Genomic DNA, 26,281 nt, shown 5'->3' on the forward strand with positions numbered 1-26,281 from the left:
TGAACAGCACCCTCCCTCCTCTCCCTGCTGGCATCCAGCTGCAGCACTTTGCTTGTTGCCTTCAACTGTGTAGATACTGCTTTCAAAAACACCTTTTAGGAAAAATTCTGAATTCATGGTCACCCTGGAAAGTCAGCTTCAAGGAGAATAATTTTCAACAAGTAACTCTTTGGAGACAGCTGTGGAGCAGCTACAGGGACAGCCAGGGCTTTAAAGTTGTTGTTAAAGCATGCATTTTCCTGGCAGCACTAACCACCCTGCCTGCTGATTTCTGTTGTACTGGCACTGCCTGTGGGAAGTGCAGCATGAACAAGCTCAGGGAGCTGCCCCGGATTAGAGCTATTTCTGCCAGCTTGCAGAAGTGGCTGTGGCAGCCCAGCAGCAGGGATGGGAGGGAGGGCAGACAGAGCAAAGCCAGTCTCTGCAGCCCCATCAGGAGGGGGTCCCAGAGGCACTGGGCTGTGAGGGGTGCACCACAGAGATATTTCCAATTAAGGACAAGGGCAGGTACAAGACAAGAGCCTTTCAAGTAGATCATGACCCAGTTTTGGATGCGGGAGCTCCACAGAGCCCCTGCTGGGACTTCCCCAAGCACTTGAAAAATCCAATCTCCCAGCATTTCAGATCCTCCCTCCAAATCAACCAGCATTTTTTTGGTCCTTTGGACTGGGTATATCTGAAGAACAATAGTTTCCAACACCCAAGAGACCAAGATGACTCTGCTAGCCACTACTCCACAGTTCAGAACTTTCAGGGACTGGGAGAAGAAAGAGACTTATTCTTGATTACTTGAGCTACATTTCTGTAGAAATCAAGGCTAAAAAAGTAAAAATTCTTAAAAAATCTCTTTTAAACAAAATCAGAAATGCCAACCCCACCCTCTCATAGACAGGTGGTGAGAGGACCAGCATTGCATGACATCTGCTACAGCCTTCAGGCTGCACCCAGATGCATTTTTGGTATGCATCCAAAGTCCACACCCAGCTGCTGCTGAACACTCAAAACACCTTAGGGGAAGGTTAGAGTCCTCCCTGTTCACTTCTATAAAATCCTAATTGCCAGTAAATCAGCTTAGGTGCCTGCCCAGAGCTGCCCCAGGTTGATCACATGAGGAGCTGGCTCTTGCCCAAGCGTAGTGCGGCTGCAGTCCTGCAGGCGTCCTTTGGGACATAGGTGTTGTCAGCACGTGCCCAAAACGTGTCTCAATCAGTTCCCACAGTCTACTTGTCCTGCCCCATTTGTTTCAAAACCAGTCACCTGGTTGATGAGTGCAGACTCACTGAGGCTGTGGTGCCCACAGGAGATTTCCATGCCCAGCTCCAAAAAAGCGATAAAGTTACCAGGCATTCTGGGGAGAGCACCTCCTTGGTCATTACTGGTGAGGTTTCTCTAGTGTTGCAGTCAGGAATAGAGGCTATTTTGGGGCCGAGGAGAAGGAGCCAGAGAAGGATCCATAACCTCATGACCCTTTACAGAGTACAGGGAAAGCCTTGAAGCTGTGTCCTGAATCAGGACATCAGCTGAAATTCAGAGCATGGAAAGGCCTGACTGTTTTTCCTTTGCACACTGTAGTAGCAAGTGGAAAAAATAATGGATGCAACTGCTGTCACCCCTCCTTGCACTTACTCTGACACTCCACAAGTGCTACAAGGCAAGGAAGAAAGGCTGGAGCTCATTCCACCTAGGCTTTGGCAGCTGAGATGCCTCAAAGAGGTGTAGAGCAAAGACACGGGTGCATCTGGAAGCAGAATTCAGGCACTGGGGGAAGCTGATGACTCATGCAGCAGTGAAGATATGTGGGGACAGCTGTGCCACAGCTTTGGCAGCTCAGCTGCAGCCCCAGGGACAGGGGACGTGCTCAATGTTCTGCCTAGCCATGGCTGCAGGAATGCCACCATCTTCACCGTGGCATGCCTTCCTTACATGTTGTCCTGCTTCTCTCTCCAGGCAACTGTCAGAGGAGAATGCAAATCTTCAAGAGTACGTTGAGAAAGAAGTGGAGGAGAAGAAGAAGCTCAGCAGGACTAACGAGGAGCTCCTCTGGAAGCTGCAGGAGGGAGATGCCGTGAGCCCCGTCAAACTCCCACCTGCACCATCCACTCCTTTTTATCGCTGCTCATCAGGGAACTCCTCTCCAGCTAAAGTCAGAACCTTGAGGCGATGAGTCGGCAGCTGTCTGCCGAAGGTTCCCTGCCTTTTGTGCATTTCCAATCTGCAGCTTGTTACCATCCAAGGAAGTACTACCATCAACAGGCGCCCAGGGTTCATGGCTGCAAGCATGTTCAGCAGCTGCATAGCTTTACACTAGGCAGGGTACTCTTACAGTGCCCACATGGAAACTCTTGGTTCTGACATGTTGATTAGGGTAGCAAAAAAGATAGCCAAGAACTAGAACAGCAGAAAGTTAGGATAGCAAAAGGTTTAGTTTGATGTGTGAATATTTTAACTATGGTTAGGGCCAAAAGTTGGGAAATGCTCTATTAATGGTTCATCAGAATGAACTTTTGCTGCAGTATTTCAGGTTAGTTACAAATATAGTTCAAGTTGTGAATATTTCTGTATTTATATGTGTCTGTGTTTATATACATGTACGTATTGTACCTTTATACCTATATATAGATGCACACACATATATATGTAGTTGCAGATGTTCTGAATTACATTTTTTATATCATTGGATACTACTAAGTGCTGATATATTTTCATTACAGTCAGCAGTTTTCTAACTCGTGCCTAAGACTTGTATCTAAACAAAATGCATTTCTGTTTAGCCTCCCAGGAATATTTTTACCCAACCTAGAAGAAAGTTACACAGAAGTAGAAGCGCCTTCCAAGTGACCACCAAGTGGTACTCTATATAACATGAACACCAGCGAATCTGAAATTCTAAGACAGTACTGCCTTTGAAACTCTCACCTTTGCATTGAACACCAGAAAAGATACGCATACCATCCACTGCTTTTTAACTCTTAGCACTGATACTGTAAGATAGGCTAGAGATGAGAAAACTGAGAGTTTTAGAAAATTTGGTAGAGGTTGCTGGTTAACACGGTTCAATTTTAGTGTCTTTGTTTCAATCCTAGTCCAATCTTACCTTGTTTTACCTTGTTGTGGTTAGGATGCAATCAAAAATCTCTGGCTGTAGGTTTCTGTCCATTTTGTTTTATTTCGAGTCCCAGAAGCAAGAAAGAGAAAATAAGTTGCTTATCCTTGACCTTTGCTGATGAGAGTTTTCCAGTAGTAAGATGAGATACTGGGCATCTGCTAGGACTCTAGCTTCCTTCCACCTCAAATGCCAAATAGAGCATAGCCAACTTCATAGGTGCAGATAAGGTCAGAATTTCTTTTCTTCCACATTATTTCACATTGCTACAGCTTACCCAGAGTTACAGAGCACTTTGAAGATTCATGGAAATGAGTGGTTAAACTACCTGTAACTTTCCCATCTAGAAGCAAAAATGCTCACCCAGCTTTGAGATGACCTCCCACCCAAGAGGATGGTGAGGCCAAGGAGTAGTTGGGGTGAGACTGTCTGCAGGGCCCTCCTGGGCATTGCTAACAAGATAAAAATACCCCTGAGCATAATTTTTAAAACAAAGAGATGTGTGGGATGCTTTCCTACCCAGCTTAGGGCAAAGATCCTGCATGCAGTCCTGCTCTGTGCACCGGGGTCAAAGTCAGCAGGGCGACAGTACGTGGAGGAAATCCCTGAGGTGCAGGAGTGCTGCAGGGAAGGTGGCTTTCTCACCAGGGTGGCATTGCATAGCCCTGCCATCCTGCTCGAGTGAGAGCTGTGCTTCAGCTTTCCTGGGAAATACTCAGGATTCACAGACTGCAGCTTAGATACAGCTTCAACCACCATCAACACACCTGTGGCCTGTTCCACAGTGTTAAAAAGAAAGATGATTTTTTTTTCTCCTTTTTAGAGAAATTTATTTTTGTAGCAGCTTTTGCATGGTACTGTGATACTGAGTAAATTGAGCATCTTGTTAGAATAGGTTATGCCACACCAGCTACTACTGTTGAAATGCATTGCTAGATTTTAGTGGGTCCAACAAGTACAACCTGAAAGATACTCAGCACGCACATGCACACAAAGCCCATTCTTGCCAAGTATGACTTTAATCATTTTGATACTTGCTAACTGCACAGCTATTTGCAACACCTACAGCATTCCCATCTTTCATTCCACCAATATAATTCTGATACAGTGAGATCACAGACTCATACGGTGATTTGGGTTAGAAGGGAACTTTAGACTATCTAGTCCAGCCCCCACTGCCAAGGACAGGGACACTTTTCACCAGGTTACTCAGAGCTTCATCCAACCTGGCCTTGAACACTTTCAGGAATGGGGTATCCACAACTTCTCTGGGCAACCTGTTCCAGTATCCTACCACTCTCACTACAGAAATTCTCTTCTTTATGTCCAGTTTAAACCTATCCTCTTTCAGTTTAAAACTGTGGTTCCTTGTCCTATCACTACAGGCCCTGGTAGAAAGTCTCTCTCCATTTTTCTTATAGGCTCTCTTGAGATTCTGGAAGGCTGCTAAAAGATCTCCCCTGAGTCTTCCCTTCTCCAGGCTCAGCAATTCCCAGTGTCTCAGCCTGTCTCCATAGAAGAGGTGCTCCATCCCTGTAAGATTTTTGTGGCCCTCCTGTAGACCCACTCCAAGATGTCCACGTCCTTCTTACCCCCCAGGACTGGATGCAGCACTCTAGGTTGGGTCTCATAAGAGTAGAGTAGAAGGGTAGAATCCCCTCCCTTGCCCTGCTGGCCACACTGCTTTGGATGCAGCTGAGGAATACAATTGACTTTCTGGGCTTTGAGCACCCTTTGTTGGTTCATGTCCAGCCTCTCATCCACCAGTATTCCCAAGTCCTTCTCAGCAGGGCTGTTCTCAATCTCTTTATCCCCCAGCCTGGATTCATACCACAGCTTGTCCCCACTAGGTGCAGGACCTTGCACTTGGTTTTGTTGAACCTGATGATGTTCACGTGGCCCCACTTCTCAAGCCTGTCCAGATCCCCCTGGATGGCATCCCCTCCTTGCAGTGTACCAACTAAACCACTCACCTTGGTGTCAATCCACAGACTTGCTGTGGATGCACCTGATCCCACTGTCTGTGTCATTTAAGACATCGCACAGTATCAGTCCCAATACTGACCCCTGAGGGCACCACTTCTTACTGATTGCCATTTGGACATTGAGCTGTTCTGGATGCAACCATCCAGCCAATTCCATATCCAGCTTCCATCCATCAAAGCCGTATCTCTAGGTTAGGATGCTATGTGGGACTATGTCAAAGGCCTTGCAGAGTCCAGGTAGATGACATCAGCTGCTCATCCCCCACTCACCAACACAGTCACACCATTGCAGAAGACCATCAGATTAGTCAGAGTGGATTGTTGGTAGTTTCTAGCCTTCTCCTTTTTACCCTTTGTAAAAATGGTTGAGATCATACAACTGGAGTTGTTAGCTTGATGCTACTCAAAACTTTAAGCGCACTAAAGTATATTATTGGCCCAAGACAGGCTGCCTGAACCTGTTGTAATTGATTCATCTTCCCCTTTTATATCTGGTGCTTTCCTTATCACTTTGTTAGTTTAAAGTCATATTCAAGAGATGCTTCCAGCAGTGAATTGGGAGTGGGGCTTTTATGGTGGGAAAACTGGGACTGAACCCAGCTCCAACATAATTTGGTATCATTGCCAATCCCTTCCCCATCTAATTTTTGCCTCCCATTCCTGTCTCTCACTGGATTCTTCCTTGGCACGCCCTCTGGGGCCTGCCCAATCCCTAGCAAAGCTGCAGGAAATTCTGCCTAGCCAGAGGGACCCAGCAACCTGTCCCTGTGGGGGCTGTGAAGAGTGGCTCCTTCTGGTGCAAGCCAAAAACACAGACTTTTTTTCCCAAAAGAAAGTTATTCCTTTTTTATACTTTTCCTCTGTCCTGACTTTCTTCACCTCTGCATGTTGCAGTAGGTGTGAAAGAAAGGCCCAGGTTGCTCAGACAGTGGGAGGAAGGGAGCAGCCCCTGAACGGGGCAGCCATTCCCAGAAAATTAAGATCCCAAGGTGCATGGCCAAGCTAGTAAGCCCTGCTCTTGCCAGGGAGCTGCAACCATGCAAGGTGAGCTTGGCATTCCCAGTGGGGTAGGGGCCGTAGCTCTAGTCCATGCTCCTTGGCCATCTCTATTCAAAGACAAGCAAGGGGAAGTGTTTGCTTTTGCAGGGCTGGAAACTTCCCGAACACCACTGCCACTGTGGGGACTTTCCCATTTGGAAATAGGATGGCCTTTGGCAGGAGAGGGAATGTAGCCAGCACCAAGCAGAAAGGGTTTTATCACCTCTGTCTTTAAGGAAGCTGTTTGATTTTGTTAATCTTTACTCAATGCAGAAGGGTGTAGCAGCAATAAAATGAGCCTACAGCTGCTCCCAAGGGGTTCCAGAGATGGGCACTGGGAGCAGGTATTAGCCATGGGATGGCAGGAGAGCCATCAGCGAGCAGGGGGCGTGGAAAATTCCTTTTTTATTGTGGGAAGGTACTATTTGGCCCTACTGGGATTGCACCTCCAGTGACTGCTGGCACAGACAGGTTGATTCAGTTGATGCACCGCAGCAAAGGCTTGTGGTGGTGGCAGGCAGGGGAGGAAAGGAAAAACTGTCAAGTGCAAAATCAGGTATTTTGTCTCTGCACTGATGGTGGTTGTGTCCCATGGACACTCTGAGGAGCCTCTGTACAGTTTCCCATGCAGCAGGAGTTCTGTGATTCCGTTTATTATGTGGCTAATGATTACAGGAAGAGTTTGTATTATTTCAATTATGATGTACAGATAAGTGTAATATATTCCTGATAATAAATCCATGCGCCAGTGCGCCTATGGGCTGACGCACACAGATCAGCATGTCCTGCTCTGTTTTCTGTGCACACAGGAACTGGGATGAATGGGAAATAAAGCCTCTCCATTAGAGGGTTACCCCATTAAGGTAAAGACTGAAGCCACATAGTCATTAGCTTCCTGGCAGCTGGGTTGGTCAGCTGTGTTACCTGACAGTGGCTCACAGGCTATGAGTTTCCATGGACTCATTTTCTGGGATGCTTCCAATATAGCTGGGGCTCCCACAACAGTGATTGTGGTCTGCAATGCTTCCATTAAAGTGTCATGCTGCAGCATGTGGTAACAGGAACATTTCTGCCAGTGGTTCAGGCTCATCAGCAAACATCTGAACTCCCCAATGTTCTAGTACACTCAGTTTCAACATCCTATCCCCTATCCCCTTCATCCTGCCCTCCTGCTGACAGCCACAGAGCCTCTCAGGCTTTGCCATAAGGATTAAAAAGGGACTGGGTCATACCCCACCTCAGGTCAGGAATGTGCCTGACGACATCCTCCTGAAAGCTTCTTCACCATTTTTCACCCTGGTTTGCTCAGTGCAGATGAAGCTTTGGCAAGGACACCAGCTTCATGTTTTCATTGAACAGAAGCTGCTAGCCAGGTAGGAAAAAATCCTTGTATGTTTAGTACAATACAAAAACTTTGATCCTGAGTTTTCATCTTATTGCCCTCCCACCATATTTTCAGTGCCTTTTGGAAGGCTGTGGAGTGTGTTTACCTTGCCTGGGTTTAAACAAAATAGACTTCAACCTAGTAGTTTTTAATTTCTATATTCATCTCTCCCTGCTTGAATAAGACTTTGTATATGCACAAGGAGCAAAGGTTTGGCAGATGTCAAGACCCGGCGACTGGAGTAGACCCCCAACTTCATTCTATGGGGAAGCTGCACTCATTGCACAACCTGGAGTGCACCTAGGAGGCAATGAACACATTGCCTTCACCTCCTCAAATTCTAATCCTGACACGAAAAAGCCTCCCACTGTACTACAATTAAAAGATTAACATCCTTCAGTGGGCAGAAAGGCTATAAAGTCTCTTGGAAACACAAGAAATGGTCCACAATCCAGCCATGCAATACAGAAGATGGTCTGATTCCCCTTTCTACTGCATCAGATGTCTGGTGAGACCCTGGGCAAGTCATGCAGGGATCTGTTAAGTTCTCCAACTCAATGACAGGTACAAGAGCCTGTCCCTCATCAGCAAGAGACATGCTGACAAACAAATGAAAGATGGTCCAGTGTTCAGAGGCAGTAGTATGAAGGACACCTAGGAAAGCATCCACTCACATCGGAAAAGGGGATTTCTGCAATATCTATCTGGGATGCTCCAACCCCAGAAGTGTTTAAGAGCAGGTTGGACAGGGTTTTGAGAATCCTGATCTAGTTAAACATGTCCCTACTGATATCAGGTAAGGGACCAGATGATCTTCAAAGGTCCCTTTCCAACTCAAACTATTCCACAATTCTATGATTTGTTTTTCAGTACAAGCTGAAGCGTTAATTTAGACCAGTGGCATTACTTGGGCATGGCTCACCTTCACGGTGCTTTAATAAGCCTTTTTAGGGTAGTGGATTAATTTGGCTAGGGAAAGCTATTAGAATTAAAACAACAAAATCACAGCCAAAACCAAGACATTGCCAATCAAATAAAGACCCTGGTCTCAACTCCAGATTTTTTGCCTTTCATTACAGGGAGGCTCTGGAGATGATCTCCAGCCCCAAAGGGAAAGCTCCCCACAGCAGGTCAGACCCTAGAGCTTAATGGTGTTTTCTGGGCTGCAACCTCTGCTGGGACTGAGAAGCCCCTGCACAGCCCCACAGCCTCCCCTGGGCAGGGGGCAGACACCAGGCATTGCTCATGTAAGAAATTCATGCTTCTGAGGATGCTCCTGTGCTTCCCTTCCCAGGGCAGGAATGTGCTCCACCCGCCAATGCCAAACCCAAGTTGCTAATGCCAGGCAGCCAGCACACAAAACTGATGTGGGAGAAGGAACACAGAGCTCCACTTGCTGTCATAGCTAGCTCAGTTCTGCTGGCCACCCCCACCACTACAGCCACACCACTGGTGGTTTCTGAGGCAAAGAGGCAGGATTGCTCTTTGGAGACAACCCATTGTTTTCAAGTCTTTGCAGTACCTGCACCACATGATTTCCTGACTAAAGCTGGCAATTCCTCTGTGGAGTGTACAGTCAGGAGAAACACCTGCTGGTGTTACCTGTGTGCTGGCAAGTGATCACTCACCTGACAATCAGTGACCACAAACCTTCCCAACATTTCACAGCAGTGACACGCTTTAAAGCATGTGAGCACCTAGCTAAAACACCCAGTTAAATAAAATAAAAAAGGTAAGACCTGATATTTTAAAGAATGCAAATCTTGCAGGTGCTTCTTTAACCTGGTGAAATCTAGCGTTTGGTAAGAACCTTTTTTTGTGTGTGCGTACTCAGAGGGTGAAGGATGGATGGATCCTGGTCTATGCCTGACAGTAGCACTGCAAAATCTGTTCCATGTATAATTGAGTAGAATATCTGTGGGGAGGTAATTCCCAGGGCTACTGAAAGAAGGACATTTGTGAGGCCTGGTTTCATAGCAGCATTTGCACACAGAAGCTGTTCTTTTTCTACACACTGGGGAAAAAAAAAATAAAACAGGAGAGGGAAATGCCCTAGATGAGCTGCCAGTGCTGCTGGGAATATGCCAGAGTTGTGTCTTTTCATCTTGTGGTCCCTTTTAACTGTGCTGCTGAACAAACTGCAAGCTGCAGTAACCGAGCTGGGGAGGCCTGCATTCCGCTTCCTTATTCCTGCATAACTGATCACAGGTGTAATCTGGCTCAGGATCCCCACCACAAAGTTTCTTTCACTGCAGCCATTCTTTCAGTCGCCCGTAAGCCAAACACAGTCATTTACAGCTGTCTGAGCCAGTGTCTGTGTTTCTCTCCGCTTCTGCTGAGGCTGCGTAGCTGCCTTCCACACTATGCCATATTCCGTAGGTAAAGTAGATGATAAAGCCTGTGGAAGCCAAGGGAGAGGGCACTGTTAGCTCTGTAAAGAAACAGAAACCCCTATCACAGCCACTGACACAACTTACACCAGTGTAAGTCAGCCATCCTCATGGTTAGCTTCTAGCCGACAGCCACTATCTTTAGGGAAAAAAGCCATTAACACAGGCACCAGTCCTAAAAGTCAATCTATCCCAGCCCCAAAGGTATCCTGATTTGAGCATTTCAGACAATTCAGCCTTATCTACATGGTTGCTGGGAGCATCTTGCAATGCAGCTCAGCTTCTTCAGCTCCAGAAGCACAAGCACCACCAACTGGACAGTAGCACAAGGCCAGCCAACAAGAAATGCTCTATGGTTTCTTGTTGGCAGCAAGACCCATAAGAGGGTTCATGGGTTGTTATTTTGTCCACACAAAGACTTCAAGACCCTTGAATTTGAAGCAAAGCTTGTTACAAGCTGGCTAAATGGCTTCAGTCAAGTCAGCAGGGTTGACCAAGGATGATAAGAGAGCATCCCTCCCTGGAATGCTACAGTAAATTTATGGTTAACAAAATCTAGTAACTTTGAACATAGCATTTTTCACTTAAAACTCACCTATGAGCATCCAGATTGCAAACCGAATCCATGTGCCTGCGTCTAGCTGCAGCATGAGGTAAACATTCACAAAAATACTCCCAACAGGAAGAAAGGGCAAAAAAGGTACCTGAAAAAGAACGAGGAATATGTTACATCTATGAGCATGATTATCGAGCAGGAAAGAACATCACATCCCTTGTAAATGGGAAATGATGGCTGTTACCAACTCTTCAGCTGCCAGATCTGAGAAAAGGCAAGGTTAAACCAAAAAGGACATCAGATCACCATAGGAGGGGAATATGAACAATGCTGTTCACCTGTTTTAAAAATTTGTTTTGTGGTGTAGAAGGAGACAAGAGGCAAATTTTAGTGGCAATACTAAATACTTGTAGGGCAAAGGAAAGAAGAGTAAAAACCAAGGACTGTTGACAAGCACCTATTGGAGACCAAGAGATGAAGGTAAGGGAAATGTCAGACGAGGGACCTGAGGAACTTCATCCATCAGGTACCAAGGCAATGACGCAATAGAGAGCAAATTATCCCAAAGCAAAGAAAAACAACAAATAATGCAAGAGACGAATGACTATAGCTGTACCACGAATGCCTTAGTGGTCTGAGAATCAAAGAAGAATGAGACAGCAAAATGTAAAATGCAAAAATAAGAATACAAATAATAGCACTGCAAATATAAAATCAAACAAGGCCAATTATAATAATAGAAAAGTTTCTGAATATAGTGGAATAAAGTGAAAAGCAAACTTCACTCCTAAGGGAAAAGGAGATTTACAAAAACAAACAGGCTGAAATGTGGGCCTTTTTTGATTTAAGCTTTGCCAAAAATATTTATGTAAAGTAGTTGCTCACATCATTAGACGAAGAGGATAGGCACACAAATCAGAAAAGAATAATGTTTTTCTAAATTTGGCTTTGTCAAGTCAGTAGAGAAAATAAAATTTCCCTAGGTGGGTGAGTTATGTACCCAGAGATTGCAGACATGATCTCTGAACTATTAAATAAGCAACTCCAAGAGCTTGGTAGACTGGTAAAGTCTCTGAAGACTGGAGAAGGGAGAAAAATTAATTCTGTATTAAAAAATACAGAAAAACAACTGGGAAACAAGCAAGTCAGCCTTGGATTTCCAGAGTGATTTTGGAGAAAAATCACAGTCAGGTTGAAAATGCCCAAAGAACAGCAAGGAGATAAGTAACAAGGTTGTCAAGCATTGGAACAGGCTCCTCAGGGAAGTGGTGTAGTCATCATACCTGGAGGTGTTTAAAAGACATGTAGATGTGGCACTGAGGGACGTGGTTTAGAGGTGGACTTGGCAGTGCTGGGCTAATGGTTGGACTTGATCTTAAAGGTCTTTTCCAACCTAAATGATTCTACGATTTTATGATTACAGATTTAGTTGTGACAGGTATAATTTTCTTTTTTCTTACAGGGTAGTGGCTGAGGGGAAAAAAAGAGAAGTGAAATATCCTTGAGTGAAAGGTGAACAGAGCTCCTTCAGAAGCATGTTCAGAAAATAAGATCTAGATGTTAGTTCCTAAGTGCCTAAGTTTTCTTCTCCTGGACATTTCTGTTTCTACCTTTGGGACCGTAACCCCAAAATGAGCTGCAAACACAACCTTGGAAAACGCTGGTTGTTTCAAGTTATTAAAATCTGTGATTTTAATGAAGAACTTTAACTGAAGAGTAATCAAAATGAAAGCAGTGGAAGTTAGAGGATGGAATTATAATCCAAAATTAGTTTAATAAATTGGGGAACTACCTGAAATCAGTATGATAAAGCATGATTTGTAGGATTACACTGGGAGAAAAAACATATCCCAGTGCTTGTTTAATATAGAAAGGATGATGTGCTCGGAGAGAGCAGGAAAACAACAGAGTTCATCATACTTAAGGCTGTTTAAGAGAGAACAGTCATCCTTTAGCCTCCATGGGGACTAAGGAGGACATGAGAGAGCACTTTTTTAGAGTCTTAGATCTTCACAAACAAGTATACTTCTTGTGTTCTTTCTCCTTTTGTATCCATGATATGATGTGACCCTTCACAACCATCCCCTTTCCTCCAGTCTCTGTCTCTTTCCTATCCTATAACCATCTGCTTTCAAAAGCAGGGTCCTGCCTTTCCCTTCCAGCCACACCTCTGCAGCAGGTTCAGCCTTTCCAGCTTCTCCTGGATACAAAAGTTCACATTGTGCTTATATTCTATGCACATCCATTTGGCCAGCGACCCCCTTCTGATACAGGCACACGCACTTCCTCCTCCAACCACCTCCCAGACATCTCTTTTCTAGCTACATGTCCCAGGACATTCACCTTAAAGGAGAGTTTGGTTTTGCTTTCAGGCTGTTTCCGTATAATGAAGATGATAGTGACAACAAGGATGGCGGCAATAATCTCTACAGTGTTTATCAGAATGTTTGGCTCAAGGGAAGTCAGGATACAGATACCCACAATAAGGAAACCTGTGAACAGACACCAAAGGTTACTGATTTTTTTTTGTTTTTTTAGATACAGGGAAAACCCAAGAACAAATCATAAGCAGGCAAAGCGGAATCTGAAAGCTCACAAACAAAACAGTGACTCACAAAAACCCTTACCATAACAGATACGCCTTTCCCACTATACACCCCCACACACTTCCATCTATGGATTTCTTTTTAAGTCAGAAATTTAATCATTTAACCTTCAGTTATTCTGGCCATTACAAGAGCTCATCAAAATCACATGAAGGAGGTGAGTTTTCCCACCATGATGAGTACAAAGCCCTGCCAGCTGACTCACTGCCCCAGAGACACACTGCCCAGTACTTACCAATGATGAAGGTTGAGACATTCACCACCGAACCAGAGAATTTGGAAGGATCTGAATCTGTGGAACACAGTATGGCTTTGAGGGAAATTTTCTCCTCTTCCTCTGGTAGAAACCCAGCCTGTGACTCACTGGTACTCACAGACTCGTTGTTATCTGTCTCCTCTGTCGACCTAGCCATCTGGTATGCCAAATTAGGCTGCTCTGGCTGGTACCTAGGAAAAGGAAATGACACAAAGAGCCTGTTAGTTTGGCCTATAAATGAAGGTACCACTCATTTAAAAGCCACACACACAGTCATGGCTGCATGCCAGACCTTACAGCATCAGAATAAGCCCATGTCACATCTATACCCTTCTGCTTGAAGGGGAAATTAGAGGAATGATGTCAACATGATGTAAGCAGAGGTCTTATCACCTACAGCTTGGTTGTAATATAAGAGTTTTAAAGTGGACAGTGCTCCCTTTCATGAACCCTGTCATCCATATCACCAATAATGACTGGGTGAGAAGAGAAGGAAACAGTAGAGGGACAGATTGATGGTCATAACCAGGCCACTGCATTATCTGTGGCAGTTCAGCTCTTGCATTTTGGCACAGAGGTGGTTGAGCTAACAGCTCTGCAGCTATTACAGCCTGCAGCAACATCCCTGGGTGCCCCATACTCCTCCACCCCAGGCTCTTCTGCCAGTTTGTCTGCCGCCACATAGAGAAGGAAGAGCTGAAGCAAGAACAGTTGTTGCATGTCTGGAGAGTACATTCAACAGGGCTGTGACACACAACCATGTGGATCCATAAATAAACACTCTTCCAGCCTCAGCTCTCTGTTACAGAAGGTCTTGTCAAGTTACTCAGCCACAAGTCTGACTAAAGGACTGGCCCACTTTGCAAGCCACCTTAAAACTGTTCCTGTGGGGATGTGTGCACAATGAGGCATCTGTTAAACACTGAGAATCGTGAAATGCAGTGAAATCTTGGGGTCAGCCACAGCAAGAAACTAGTGGCAGGAGTTTAGAGCTTTGGAAACCATTCAGCTGCTGCATCATTAAGCAGTCAAGGGGCAGACAAATCAGCTGCCCAGGTCAATACAAAACAGGCTGTCAGCTCTGCCAACCCATGATGGTGGAAATGTCATGCAATAGGTACAGCAGCTTGCAAAAACAAATTATAAAGCCATTTCTAGCTCTGAGGAAAAGAGTAGGTTGGGAAATCAGGAAACTTAAGATGGACAAGGCAAATCGGCAAGAATTGGTCAGGGGCAGGGAGGAGAGCACAAACACACAGCAATGGTACTACAGAACAGCACTGGCCCTTCACCTATTGCAAGACTGTTCTTAGTTCAGTGCAACTGCTGTGAAAGCCTCCATCTGATTCTAAGTAAGCAATTCAACACAAAAAGTTATTTTTCAGTAACATGATCCTCAGGCTTTTATTTTTTTCATTAATTGAGTCCTGTTGTCTGTAAGGTGCCAAGCACTGAAGATCCAAGATTTTTAGTTTAGGTTTGGGAAGCTGTGGGAGCTCAGCATTTCTAAATGACACACTGGTCCTGCAAACACACGCTCAGTTCTTTTCTTGCTGCTAGACTTCATCTCAAATCCCCTTTCAAAAGGAGGACAACCTGAAATGGTATCCTCACTGGGGACAAGAGTGGGGACAAGGCAGGCATCCAGGATCACACACCCTTCCTCCCTACCCCTTGGCATATCTCCTGGGACATTTAGAGTTGACCACAGCAGGACTGGCACAGAACAAGGGTTAACCAAGTTCAGAGGACCTCCCTGTAGATCCAGCTAACAATCCTCCATGAGTTTAAAGAAACAAGCTCTTCACATGCCCATAGCTGGAGATGTGCCCACAGAAACTATGAGGGCATCTGACTGCTGTGTGGAATTCTCTCTGTGGGCCAGAAGAGATAAAGCTTCAACATTCTTACCTCAGTACCAACACACAGGCTGCTACCAAGGAGTAAGCCAGGAGGGTCCCGATGGACATGAGGTCCACAAGATCTTTCAAGTCAAAAAGAAAGGCCATAACAGCTGTAGGAGGAGAGGAAGGTAAGAAAGAAGAAAAAATCAGCAACACAGCAGAACATGCACATCTCAGGAGTGTTAATAATGATGCAGCACACATATGACTCTTGCTCAGGACTTGGTAGGGGAGTTCAAGATGTCCCAAGACAAGAGAGGCAGGCCTTGGTGCATGAACACCCTAAGACTCCACAGGCTGTCCCAGCCTCACTAGCTGAAACAATAGGAAACATTTACTACAGAAAATTCCAGCCTGTTTGTCTCATACAGCTATGTTCACCCAACTGCCAACAAAAAGCAGGGGTTTAAGCCACAAATTCATTGTTAGTCCCCCAGTGGACCTGCAGCACTCCTAAAATCACAGTTATCTCCTGGAAATAGCTAGAGGGAATAGAGGACGGGTAGCACCCTGCCCTGGTGTCTCAGCTCAGCTGGGGTGAAATCAGGCTTGTGCATGCAATGGGACCAAGCATCAAAGAGGGCATCTTGAAGTAGCAGGTGTCATCACAAGGATTTCCAGAAAAAGGCTGCCATTCCTTAGGGATTACCCTGCTTGTACAGGTAACCCTGCTTGTACAGGACTTTGTATAGGGCTTTCAAAGGGCAAATAAGTGGATAAAAGGCACACAGTCAGACATCAGGTGACACAAACAGTGACATGAAAGTAGGGACCTCAGAGCCCAGCCCAGCCTTAATGCACAACCTGGAGCCCAACAACAAGCCCAACCTTCAAACTCAGGTGGCAAATGCTGTTCCTCCAGCTTCGTGTGGGTTTTAGTCATAGGCACTACGGAACATTTGGATGAGACCACAAAGCTTTTTTAAAATTTTATTTTATTTTTCTCTTTTTCCTACCCCACCATGTTCTGGACCAAGAATACCTGAAGAGGAAGGTGCAGAAGAAGGAAGCTGTGAGGAGACTCTGTGAATCCAGCAGCAGGAGCTGAGCCCTTTCACAGGAGCTCAGAACCCAAAGCAGCAGTCTGGCAGTAACTCCCCACCAAAGGTGGCACATTCTTGTACCCATGGCTCATCCTGCATTTGCAGCAGAAGGCAAAGAGGAAGCAACAAAGCTCTCCTTTTTGCCAAGCATCATGAGGCAGGAGGCGGCTGCAAGAACAGGGTAAGCTGCTCATCCATGCTCTCTGCGAGGCTTAATTCCCTTATTTCTGGGGGGCCAGGAGAAGGAAGAGGAGAACAGGATGGCTGCCAGCTGTGACTAACTGATTAATAAATGCCATGCCACAGGGGCCATCTGCCTGTCTCCGGCTGCTCTGGCATCTTCTGCAGAGCTGCTACCCACAGGTAAGCAGTGTCTTCAGCCAAGCTAGGCCAACAGCCACAAGGATGCTGGGGCACCACTGGCTGCTACCTTGCAGGGTGTTAATTACTTTTAAGGCTGGCAGAGCAGATAAAGGTAATTCCTGGCATGAGACAGGATGGCAGCAAAGAGCTCTGAGAAAGAGGGACATGCACACAGCTCATGCTCACCCAGTCTCTCCAGGGCATGCCCTGGAAATCCAGGACACCCCCTGGGATTTTGTATTCTGCAATGTATCCAATTAGTAAGTGGGCTAGAGTCAGGCAGACTTATCTGCCCTGAAGATGAGCTTATGTCTCCTTTCCACAGATTCATGCAAGTCTTTTGATCCTACCTGCAGTAGCTCCTGATGTCACTGTTGCAATTAAGGGAGTTTTTCTCTTCTCATTGACTCTAGCCAAAAATTTAAACAGAAGTCCATCTTCTGCCATAGCATAAATTATTCGAGGCATTGGAAACATGGATCCAAGGAGACTATGGACACAGGAAGGAGAAATAATCTACTTACATCATCTCCTGCTGAGCAAAGGCACGCAAGTGAAAGCAAGTTTATGGCAGTGTAACTATAGAACAGGTGGCTTTCATTCACTTCAGCTTCTCCTTCCAGGGCTCCCTCTGAACACCCATGTTACTGATAGCTGGTAACTGAGGTGCAGCTCTATGATTTTGGATAGCTATATTTAGCCATGGGGCATAAAACCAGTGTGACTTTCAGGTAGTAAAAGAGCTGTAACTTCCGTGAGCCTCTGCAAGTTGCTCACCTAATTGAGTATGTCTAAGCTGATTTGAAATAGGCCTTCCAAGTTCAGGAGGTGACATGTTCTGCTTCCAGCCTGCCCTGCCTCACATCCAGATGGCTGTCCTGCAGGTAACCTGCAGACAGATGGCCCTGGATATGGTAAGCCCCATGCACTCCTGAAGATGCACCCTGTAATACCTGACACAAGTCTGCTCTCCACTCAGCAGGTCAGGATGTCTTGCACCCAAACCATGCCTGCATTGCATAGCTGCCTCCATGACTTAGTCACTCAATCCGGATTTATATTCCTGAGATGCACCTGCTGGGTCTTCTGCTAAGATGGGAGTTTCTGAAGTGATACTGGTCACCCGCTCCTCTGGTACCTACCGCAGGGTGAAATCTTGGTTCTTTTGAGGTCAGTAGCTCTGAATTTCATCCCTGGTCTCCGCTCCATTTCTTAAAGGAGGTGGAGGTACATGTTTGCCTTGAAAGATGCAAAAATGAAGAGCAGTCTCTTACCTTGTAGAAAGTGCACACAAGGAACCAACAGCCACTGCGTAATTGGCTCCATCCCAACCCACATATTTAAAGGCATTGGGTAAAGGGCTATTGGTATCCAGCTGGTAGTAAGGCATCATGAGTGTCAGGGCAGCCGACACGCCAAAATAAGCCACAAAGCAGATGAGAAGAGATGCCACAATGCCAATAGGAATGGCCTTTTGAGGGTTTTTTACCTCCTCACCTAGAAGAAAGGAATTTAAATATCAGCTAAATGACAAGCAAGAGCTTTATCCCAACCTAGGGCAGGCATGGTGGCTGGGGCTTTCAAAGGTTTTGTGGGCAGAGGTGTTCTCTGACCATAATGCTGCTGATGGCCTGCTCCATCCACTTGGGATACCACAGCCTGTTTGCTCCCATTTCTGCTGTTCCTGTCACTTCTGACACACATTTGTGGAAGCCTTGTACACTCAGGCACAGAAACAACCTGGATTAAAAATAGTCCTTTCCCCAAAAAAGATCATCCTTCTATCCTACTCCTTCTATCTTACTGATGGTGCAGATCCAAGAAGACTTCAATGATCACAGACGATGGGAATTATTGTGCAGTTGTAGCAAAAATCCATGGATGACCATTTTTGTAACATCTCCACCAGAATACACCATAATCATGGCACCATAGATGCCCATTTCCAGAGAAAAGCAGAATGCCTGAAAGTCATATGGATCTTTGAAAATGCCTCTTAACAAAAGGACCCCCTCTAATTTTTATGGAAAATTTTCAACAACCAGGTAGGAAAAAATGTATGTAAAAAACTAAAATTCCTCAAAATACAGGCATAGAACAGATTTGTGCTTTCCTAGTGCTAGAAAACTGGTCTGAAAGCAAGAGCTCCTGAGATGCAGCATTTCAGCAGGATGAACTGATAAACACATTCATACACCTACAAGTCAAAAGCAGAAGAATGTTTCTTCCACAAGGAGAGGCCCCAGGGCTGGTTGGAGTAATGGAACCAACACTTCCTCAACTCCTTGTTTGACACAGTAATGCTTTATCTCTTTGTGATGATTCCCTTCTCCCTCTGCTCCAACCATTCTTGCCAAATGTGAAATTAAGGATAATCCTTTCTTCAGGGAATTAAGATTCATCTTAGCCACCAGAAATATGACTATGCTGATCGGCTTCTCTCTCAAAATGAGACCTCTTAACCTTTACAGGTAAAAGCTCCTGATTCTGAGGCACAGCTCTAGGGTGCAGTTTCTTTCCCAGAGGCTTCCTCTTTCACTAGATCTTTAAAATACTGCAAGCTATCAGAGCTTCTTCAGCTGAAGGACTGAAGAACTCTCTTCCAGAATAGCCTGTTGATTAAAGTAGCATCTGCAGTTAGAGGCTCAAACTCATAGCAGGCATGTGAACCTGGCCCTTTCCTGTTTGCCTAGCAGGTAAACTTGGACACGTTTTCTGTGGAGGCTGACCTGGTTAGTGTAATCACTGACCATCAACAGGTTTAGGCCCTGCAGGTAAAGGGAGGAAGCTTGTGGTTATACAGTTTATTGGTGTGCCACAGCAGCTAGAAGTCAGCACTCAGGGACTTGAACAAATTCAAGACTTTCACTATTAGGAGCAGCTGAACCAAAAGCATATTTTGAGCTGAGGTTCAGAGGGACGACAAGTGCAGTGTCCTGAATTCCCTATTATCTGTGCTCTGCAATGTTACTCAAGGTCAATCTACCAACAGCCGTGTTCATAACCAGAATGAAGACATCTTCCCTCTTACCTGTAGTAGCAATACAGTCAAATCCCACAAAAGCATAAAAACAGGTGGCTGCCCCTGAGAGGACTCCTTTCCATCCGTAGGGCATAAACCCTCCAACACCGTAGAGCTTTTTTTCCTGTGTTTGACTGAAAGGCATGGCATGGGGTTAGAAGTGGTCCTGCCTAGCTGGGAGTCACAAAGCTACTAAAAAAAATCCAAACTCAAAGTCTGAAGAAGCAGGCTCTCCCTTTCATATGCCAGTATACAAATACCAGGCAAAATGCTAAGCCCTACCCACTGTTGGGCTTTGGACTGGCCTGCAACAGCCTGGGGAAGGCATGGAATAAGAATGGTTCATGGTTTGCTCCCACCACCTGTTTTGTGGGGTGGATTAAAATGTCTTGGCTAAGACATGGATAAAATAGCACAAATATTAAAAATCCTCTGCTAACATAACTGCATGTGTGTAGATATGTATATTCATTTAAACACAAGCTTTTGAAAAGCTGAAGACTGAGAAATATGTGAATCATCCACTTTTTACTTCAGATGGACTCAGATAAAAGGTAGGTGAGTAGACATAAGAGAGGAATGCAGGGTTCCATGATTGTTTAAAATCCACCCCATCTTCCATTCTCAACTTCCAAATTCCTTGTGCCAAGCTCATACTCAAACCATGACTGTAACTGTGAGAGAGAAGTAGAGCCTGCATCTTCAATGCACCAAAGGCTTTGCTGAGCCTTATCCAAAGTTCATTTAAATCAACAGACAAACACAGGCTGATCCCAGTGCACTCTGGATTGCGACCCCAGATCCATGTGCCTTGTGTTGAGTGACATATAACAAGCATATCCTTCAGTTCAAGTGACTTAGGTCACTTTTTCAGTGAAAAGCCTTTGTAAAGATGAATTAAGGCAGTTAAACTAAAGTAAATCCCAAATCTGCAAGTGTTCTCACATATAAGCATCTGAACTCTCTCAAAGAAGCTCTGCTGAGGCTTAAATGAAAACTGGCCTACAGAAATAGCACAACCCAAATGTGGATTACTCTGGAAATAATGATAAAGCAAACCCCAGACAGATTTTACAAAAATAGTAAGTCCTACAGGTCAAAGAGCTGCACTCATACTTCAAAACTCTTGCTGTAACTGCTCCTTGCATACGAATAGCAGGAAGGAAGGAGAAGGGACCTGTCCTATAGAAACAATTTGTTTGCAGTAGGTTGAATTTTGAAGAGGCTCAAGAAGTGGCTTTTACACAAGATAAAGCTGACCCACAAAACATTTATAAATCTTTTATGAAGATTTTGCCCAACTGCACTTCCTTACAGGCCATCATAAAGGGTTTAGGTAGCAAGCCACGAATGAGCTGATATATGTGGAGATATTTGAAGGTCCTTACTCAGAGTGGTACAGCCTCAAGCAAAAATTATTAGCTTTGTCTTACTGGTAAGCCCTGTAAGCTCCTTAGTTTTGATCTTGAGTAGGATGAGAGAATTTTGGCCAAGCAGCAAATTGTCATTAAAAACAGACTTATGATATGCTTGCAGCAATGCATTAAAATAATCTGCAATTTGCCTTCATTTTATTGAGGCATGTGGGACAAAGTCTCTATAAGGTATAACAATGCCTCAAGGATATTATTTAAGTATTCAGAGAAAGTACACAGCTATACTTGGACAGGCACCAGAGCCAGCCTGGTGTAGACTGGAGCAGGACACTACCTAAAGAGCTCTTTTCTCTCAACTTTGGATGCTACATTAGTTATAAGGCTAGAAATGATCAGTCCTGGAGCAGGACACGGCCTGCTCCTAGTCCTTTCAGCCCATCAGCACAGCCTGCTTTCAGCAAACATACACCAAAGACAGCTTTGCCTCCGAGATATCTGGCAAAGGAAGCAGCCATCCCATTCACTGCTTTTCTAACTCAGTCCACAACCCCCCCATTTAAACTTGCTTTTGAAAATGCCCCAGCTTCTGAGATGAACAGAAAACATCCAACCTACTTGTCTTTGAAAATGCTATGGCTGATGTTGTAAATGTCCTGTTCAGTCAGGTTCCAGTTTTTACCAGTTCCTTTCACAAAGCCGGAGATCACGACAAATCCAAGGACAAGGACATTGATGCAGGTGAACACTTTGTTCACCAGGGCAGATTCTTTCACGCCAAAAGCTAAAAGGCCTGGGAAAAAAATGGCATAGGTCAGGCATTTTACAGCAGCAGCAGGTGCTGGGGACTCACAGACATAGCTCAACTGTGTTCATGCTGTGCTCTGCCCAAATTATTACACCTTGTTTCTTCACAAAGCCAAGTAGCTCAAGATTAACTCATCCAGAAGTAGGATGAGGACTGCAGCTCAGACATTACTGCTCCAGAATGACACACCTTCCCACCCAGCACACCCATGTAGACTGTGTCCCTGGTAAAGTGCTTTGCTAATACACCTCAACTACTCCCACAGCCTCAAACTCCATACAGAGACCTGGAGAAAGCACAATAGGTGGTTTTCAATGAAGGAACATTGTCTTAGCGGTCTTGGCCAAATGCAGAAGTTATGAACAACACTCAGCTTTCCTTAGAAATGGGGAAATATGAGCTGGGACCAAATCCAGGAGGACTCTACCTCTAGTAGCTACTTCTAGAGCTAAAGACAAAGAAGAAGGTGGCACCTTGGGAATCCTTCTCTCACTTAAATCAGCAAAAGCTTTGCCAGCAAGTACAGTGAGAGCAGAATTTCAACTTGGTCTTAAGATCACCTATCTGAAGAAGAGCATGGCTACAGGCCTTGGCAAACAGAATCACACTGAGGCATGGCTTAGCTTCTCAGGTAGACAAGCTCTCCTAACTTCTTCTTCAGGTGTCTCATTTTTAAGAACTGAAACTTTTAACTCAAATCTAAGGCTGAAGGAGAAGTAAAAAAAACTTCACAGGGGCCTGAGGGAGAAGAGAAGCACAACACAGTGTTTTTTTACTGCTGCTCCAAGGGACTTCAATGAGAGAGAAGCATTCTGTGTACTCATCTTTCCTTCTTTTAAAACAGGAAATAAAATGAGACAGCCACGTCAGAGGAGTGTTGTGTACCAGCCCACAAAAACTTTTAAGGTACTTTGTAGAAAGCTAAAGCTCAAGACAGTGCAAGCAGAAATAGACATGTGGTGAAGTATTTGGGACTAAAGCTGCTCTTTCAGCAGCTTTTTTTTAGAAAGTATTCTTTTTTTATTTTTAAACAATATTTAAATTTTTTATTAAGCCTTTTTTATTAAAATCCACGGAATTTGCTTCACGCAGGAGCATGAAGCCACCTCATTACAAAGTAACCTTTATAATTTTACACCTCCGCAGTGCAGAAGTAAGGAGTTCTAAATTTTGTAAATTGTATCTCAGGTGAAAGACCATATTCTGATTTGAAATGAGAGCAATTCATACTACATACAAATGAACAAAGAGGAAAATCTCTCCCATTCAGATGTAATCCTGAAAACAGAGGGCTGCTATTGGCTTCAGCACCTCTCGATGCAGTCCTAGATTCAAACACAAACCCAAATGCCAAAGCATCCCTTGCTTATGAAGCCTGTCTCCACGAGCACAGCTCACACTGTGAGAAGGCCATTCCAGTCAGAGTGGGAAATGTCAGGATAACCTTGCTAGTATGACACTGCAGCTTCTGCCTGCTGGAAACCACAGAGGAGTAGAGAAGCATTATTTTTTTAATTCACCTAAACTTGGTAATCTTTTGCAAGATCCAGTTGGAGTAGAGGTAAACATTCAGAAGAATTTTGATCTTGTAAGTTGTCAAAACTTTTCCAATTTATGATCAAAGGCTTGGCATCTTTACAGGAAAAAAAAAATAAAGAAGAGGCACTGACTGTCTATGACACATTTATTTCTCTGGAGTCCTGTATTCACTTCTGCAAATTGAAGCCCATATATATTAAAAAAAACCAAAACCGAAACAGTAGTACACGAGACTTTAACCAAGTCCTCTTTCTTTTTTTTCCTCCCTTTCCTGGCTCAAGGCATCAAAAATTGGCAGATTATCAAAGGGGAAGTAAGGCTGATAGACCAACTCCATGAAATTCTTGTGTAATAGGATTTGTGATTGAGGATAAAAAGTCATCTTTTATTTTCCTCCTTACATAAAATTTGATTAAAGGTTTGAAAAGTGGCTCAGAAAAATACCGAGAATGCTCCCCTCTAATTAAAAACCTTGCATACAGGCTATACCCTGTGCTAACTCCACAGAAGCTACACAGGTCAATCCAATACTTGTAGCAAAGAAAGAGTCTTTAATACGTTGTTCTAAATAAATCAGGACTTCAAGCTCATTCCAAAAGCAAACAATGAGATTACAGAAGGAAGTGCAAGACCCACAAACACCTCCAGGGCCTTACCTGTTAGGATGATGATTATCACCACAGCAAAGATGTCTGGGTATTTTGCTAGCACTCCAGGAGCATCCATCGTCATGTATTTTTTACAAAATTTTTCAATGTGCTGCCCTATGATTTCATCAAATGTCGCGCTCCAGGCTCTGGCCACACTTGAGGTTCCTACCAGAGGACAGAAAGGACAAAGATCACCCTTTGTGGCTGGCACATGTTCCAAACCAGGGGGAGTCTTGTAAGATTCTCAATACAGAGGGTCTCAAAGCAACCTTGCATGTGCTCCCAGGTGCTGGGAGTAGCCTTTCCTCTCCATACCCAGCCCACAGCCTGGGTTCATGCTTGGCATCTGCTCTGATGGTAACACACACAGGTGGTGGGCCTCAGACTCATGTTGAGCTGACAAGATGAGAAAAATCCTTTTAGTCTGGGACTTCTTTGCAAACCTCAACTTTTCTCTAGATACTGCCCTGACTGACCTTTTCCTTCCATCCCTAATGGCCTGACCTTCCTCCAAACCTTGTAATTTCTATTACCAGAGAGATCCAAATGTAATGCTGGCAGAAGTCCCTGGCAGCCCCAGTTAGGTGGCTCCAGCCCAGGCAGAGAGACCTTAGAGAATCCAGCTGCCCTCCAGCAGTGCGATGCTGGAGCACCAGAGCCTGGATCACACCTGTGGCCAGCTCTGCCCTCTGGCAACACTCAGGTCTGCTCCGACCTCTAGTGCTAGAGCATCCAAGCAGGAAGAAGACTCAGATACAATTTACATGTTATCAGAGCGTAAGTAAGCCTATTGCAGAATGTTGGTGGTGACCACAGCAAGTGGAACAGCTCCTGCCTGCAGCAAGTGCTCAGGCTTTGCCCTCTGGGACCACTTTCTGTTTCCATTTGAGTGCATCCAACTATGTGCAGCTTGCTGGGGTGAGGACTGAACCTGGGGTCTTACGACAAGCAAGTTGGGCACAGTGTCTGGGTCATAAAAGTCATTTTAGAGAACTGAAACAGCAACAACAAAGAGCTATCACTAGACAGTGACAGCATTTTGTAAAATAAATGGGTTTGCGTAAAAGCCAACTTCTGCTATGTTAATGTGGCTACTGTTACACTCCCAATGTCTTATACAGTACATATACGGCATGTAACAGCACCTAACTGCCTATGATAATTATTTCTGTACATAATTAACTAGTTTAAAAAAGAGCTTGGCTTGGCTTTGGCTTGCAGAGTTGTTCCTCAGAGGATGCCATAAGGGGCCCCTTTCCACCCAGAACAGTCTGTGCTGCCACACTCACCTGTGAGTGGGTGTTCAGGTCCCAACTCCAGCACCTGCAATCCTGTATTCAAACAATGTCTGTGCTCACCTACAGCCACATCCTCTGCAGCAGCGGTGGGCAGCACCTGCAGCACAGCTGGGAACACTCACCTGCCCAATCCAGCTTTGCAACAGCATAAAAATTAAGCTGCAGAACAGGCCTGTTGGGAGACTCTTCTGTTCACCAAGACAGAAAAGCGCACAGTGTGAACACCTTTAAAGAGTTTGGACACCACTGCCATCAATTTAATCTCAAGAAATTGCAAAAGTTATCGTATACCACATTACAATTTTTCAGGTTAGCTTTGGCACGTTAAGAGGAAAAAGACTATTTTAGAGCTATTTTTTTGTCCTAGCTCTAATATTTCACATTCTAGGACGGGAACACCCAGTTCCCTCCTGCATGTGTTATATTAGATGCCAGCTGCTTGGATGCCAGTTCCACATATCTATCAGCCGTTTATCCGGAACTCTCTGTAACCAACAGGCTTGAGGGAGCAAGGGGAATCTGACATTCTTTCAACAATGCAGACACCTGGATAATCTCTTGCTGTTATTAGAAAGCACAGTGCAAAGACATTCAGCTCAGGAGGATTTACTAGTTCTGGGTCAGCATAGCCTCACCAGAGCAGATTTGGCTCCTGCCTACAGCACACAGCTCCCAGGAGAACTGCAGAGCTCAGGTGCTGGGCTCCCTGCAGGAACAGCCAAGGTCAAGGAGGTCACCAAGTGCCAGGAAAGCCCAGCAGCAACCGCTTACCAGAGATGCTGTTACTCATCACACTACCAGTTTCTAGTTCCTGAAATGCATTGCACAATTCGGCACAGTTCCCCAAAACCACATCATCCCAGAAGAAAGTTCACAGAAGGTCCTGGTCCTGCACATCTTTCTCCTTCTCTCTAGACCATAACTGATCACGCCCATTTTTTTCTCATCATCCACCGCCAAGAC

The 26,281-nt window shown here is 44.9% G+C and overlaps 2 protein-coding genes across 11 annotated transcripts in view; one reads left to right on the forward strand and one right to left on the reverse strand.

Annotated features, from left to right (window-relative positions):
* Positions 1 to 6,899, forward strand: part of MTUS2 (microtubule associated scaffold protein 2) — a 271,182-nt gene extending 264,283 nt beyond the window's left edge. For all 9 annotated transcript variants that reach the window (XM_033087045.1, XM_033087047.1, XM_033087051.1 and 6 more), the window contains one exon: positions 1,948 to 6,899. In XM_033087045.1, coding sequence (XP_032942936.1) covers positions 1,948 to 2,164 — 217 coding nt within the window. In that variant the 3' untranslated portion in view covers positions 2,165 to 6,899. The remainder of the gene's footprint in view (positions 1 to 1,947) is intronic.
* The window catches only part of SLC7A1 (solute carrier family 7 member 1), a 40,741-nt gene continuing 21,223 nt past the window's right edge, over positions 6,764 to 26,281 (reverse strand). For both annotated transcript variants that reach the window (XM_033087055.2, XM_042778979.1), the window contains exons 3-12: positions 24,027 to 24,185; positions 21,642 to 21,816; positions 19,660 to 19,784; positions 17,903 to 18,125; positions 16,979 to 17,118; positions 15,230 to 15,332; positions 13,298 to 13,509; positions 12,800 to 12,948; positions 10,496 to 10,604; positions 6,764 to 9,908 (exon numbers count right to left, since the gene is read on the reverse strand). In XM_033087055.2, coding sequence (XP_032942946.1) covers positions 9,799 to 9,908; positions 10,496 to 10,604; positions 12,800 to 12,948; positions 13,298 to 13,509; positions 15,230 to 15,332; positions 16,979 to 17,118; positions 17,903 to 18,125; positions 19,660 to 19,784; positions 21,642 to 21,816; positions 24,027 to 24,185 — 1,505 coding nt within the window. In that variant the 3' untranslated portion in view covers positions 6,764 to 9,798. The remainder of the gene's footprint in view (positions 9,909 to 10,495; positions 10,605 to 12,799; positions 12,949 to 13,297; positions 13,510 to 15,229; positions 15,333 to 16,978; positions 17,119 to 17,902; positions 18,126 to 19,659; positions 19,785 to 21,641; positions 21,817 to 24,026; positions 24,186 to 26,281) is intronic.

Source organism: Catharus ustulatus, chromosome 2 (assembly GCF_009819885.2).
Source record: "Catharus ustulatus isolate bCatUst1 chromosome 2, bCatUst1.pri.v2, whole genome shotgun sequence".
NCBI classification, from domain to species: Eukaryota; Metazoa; Chordata; class Aves; order Passeriformes; family Turdidae; genus Catharus; species Catharus ustulatus.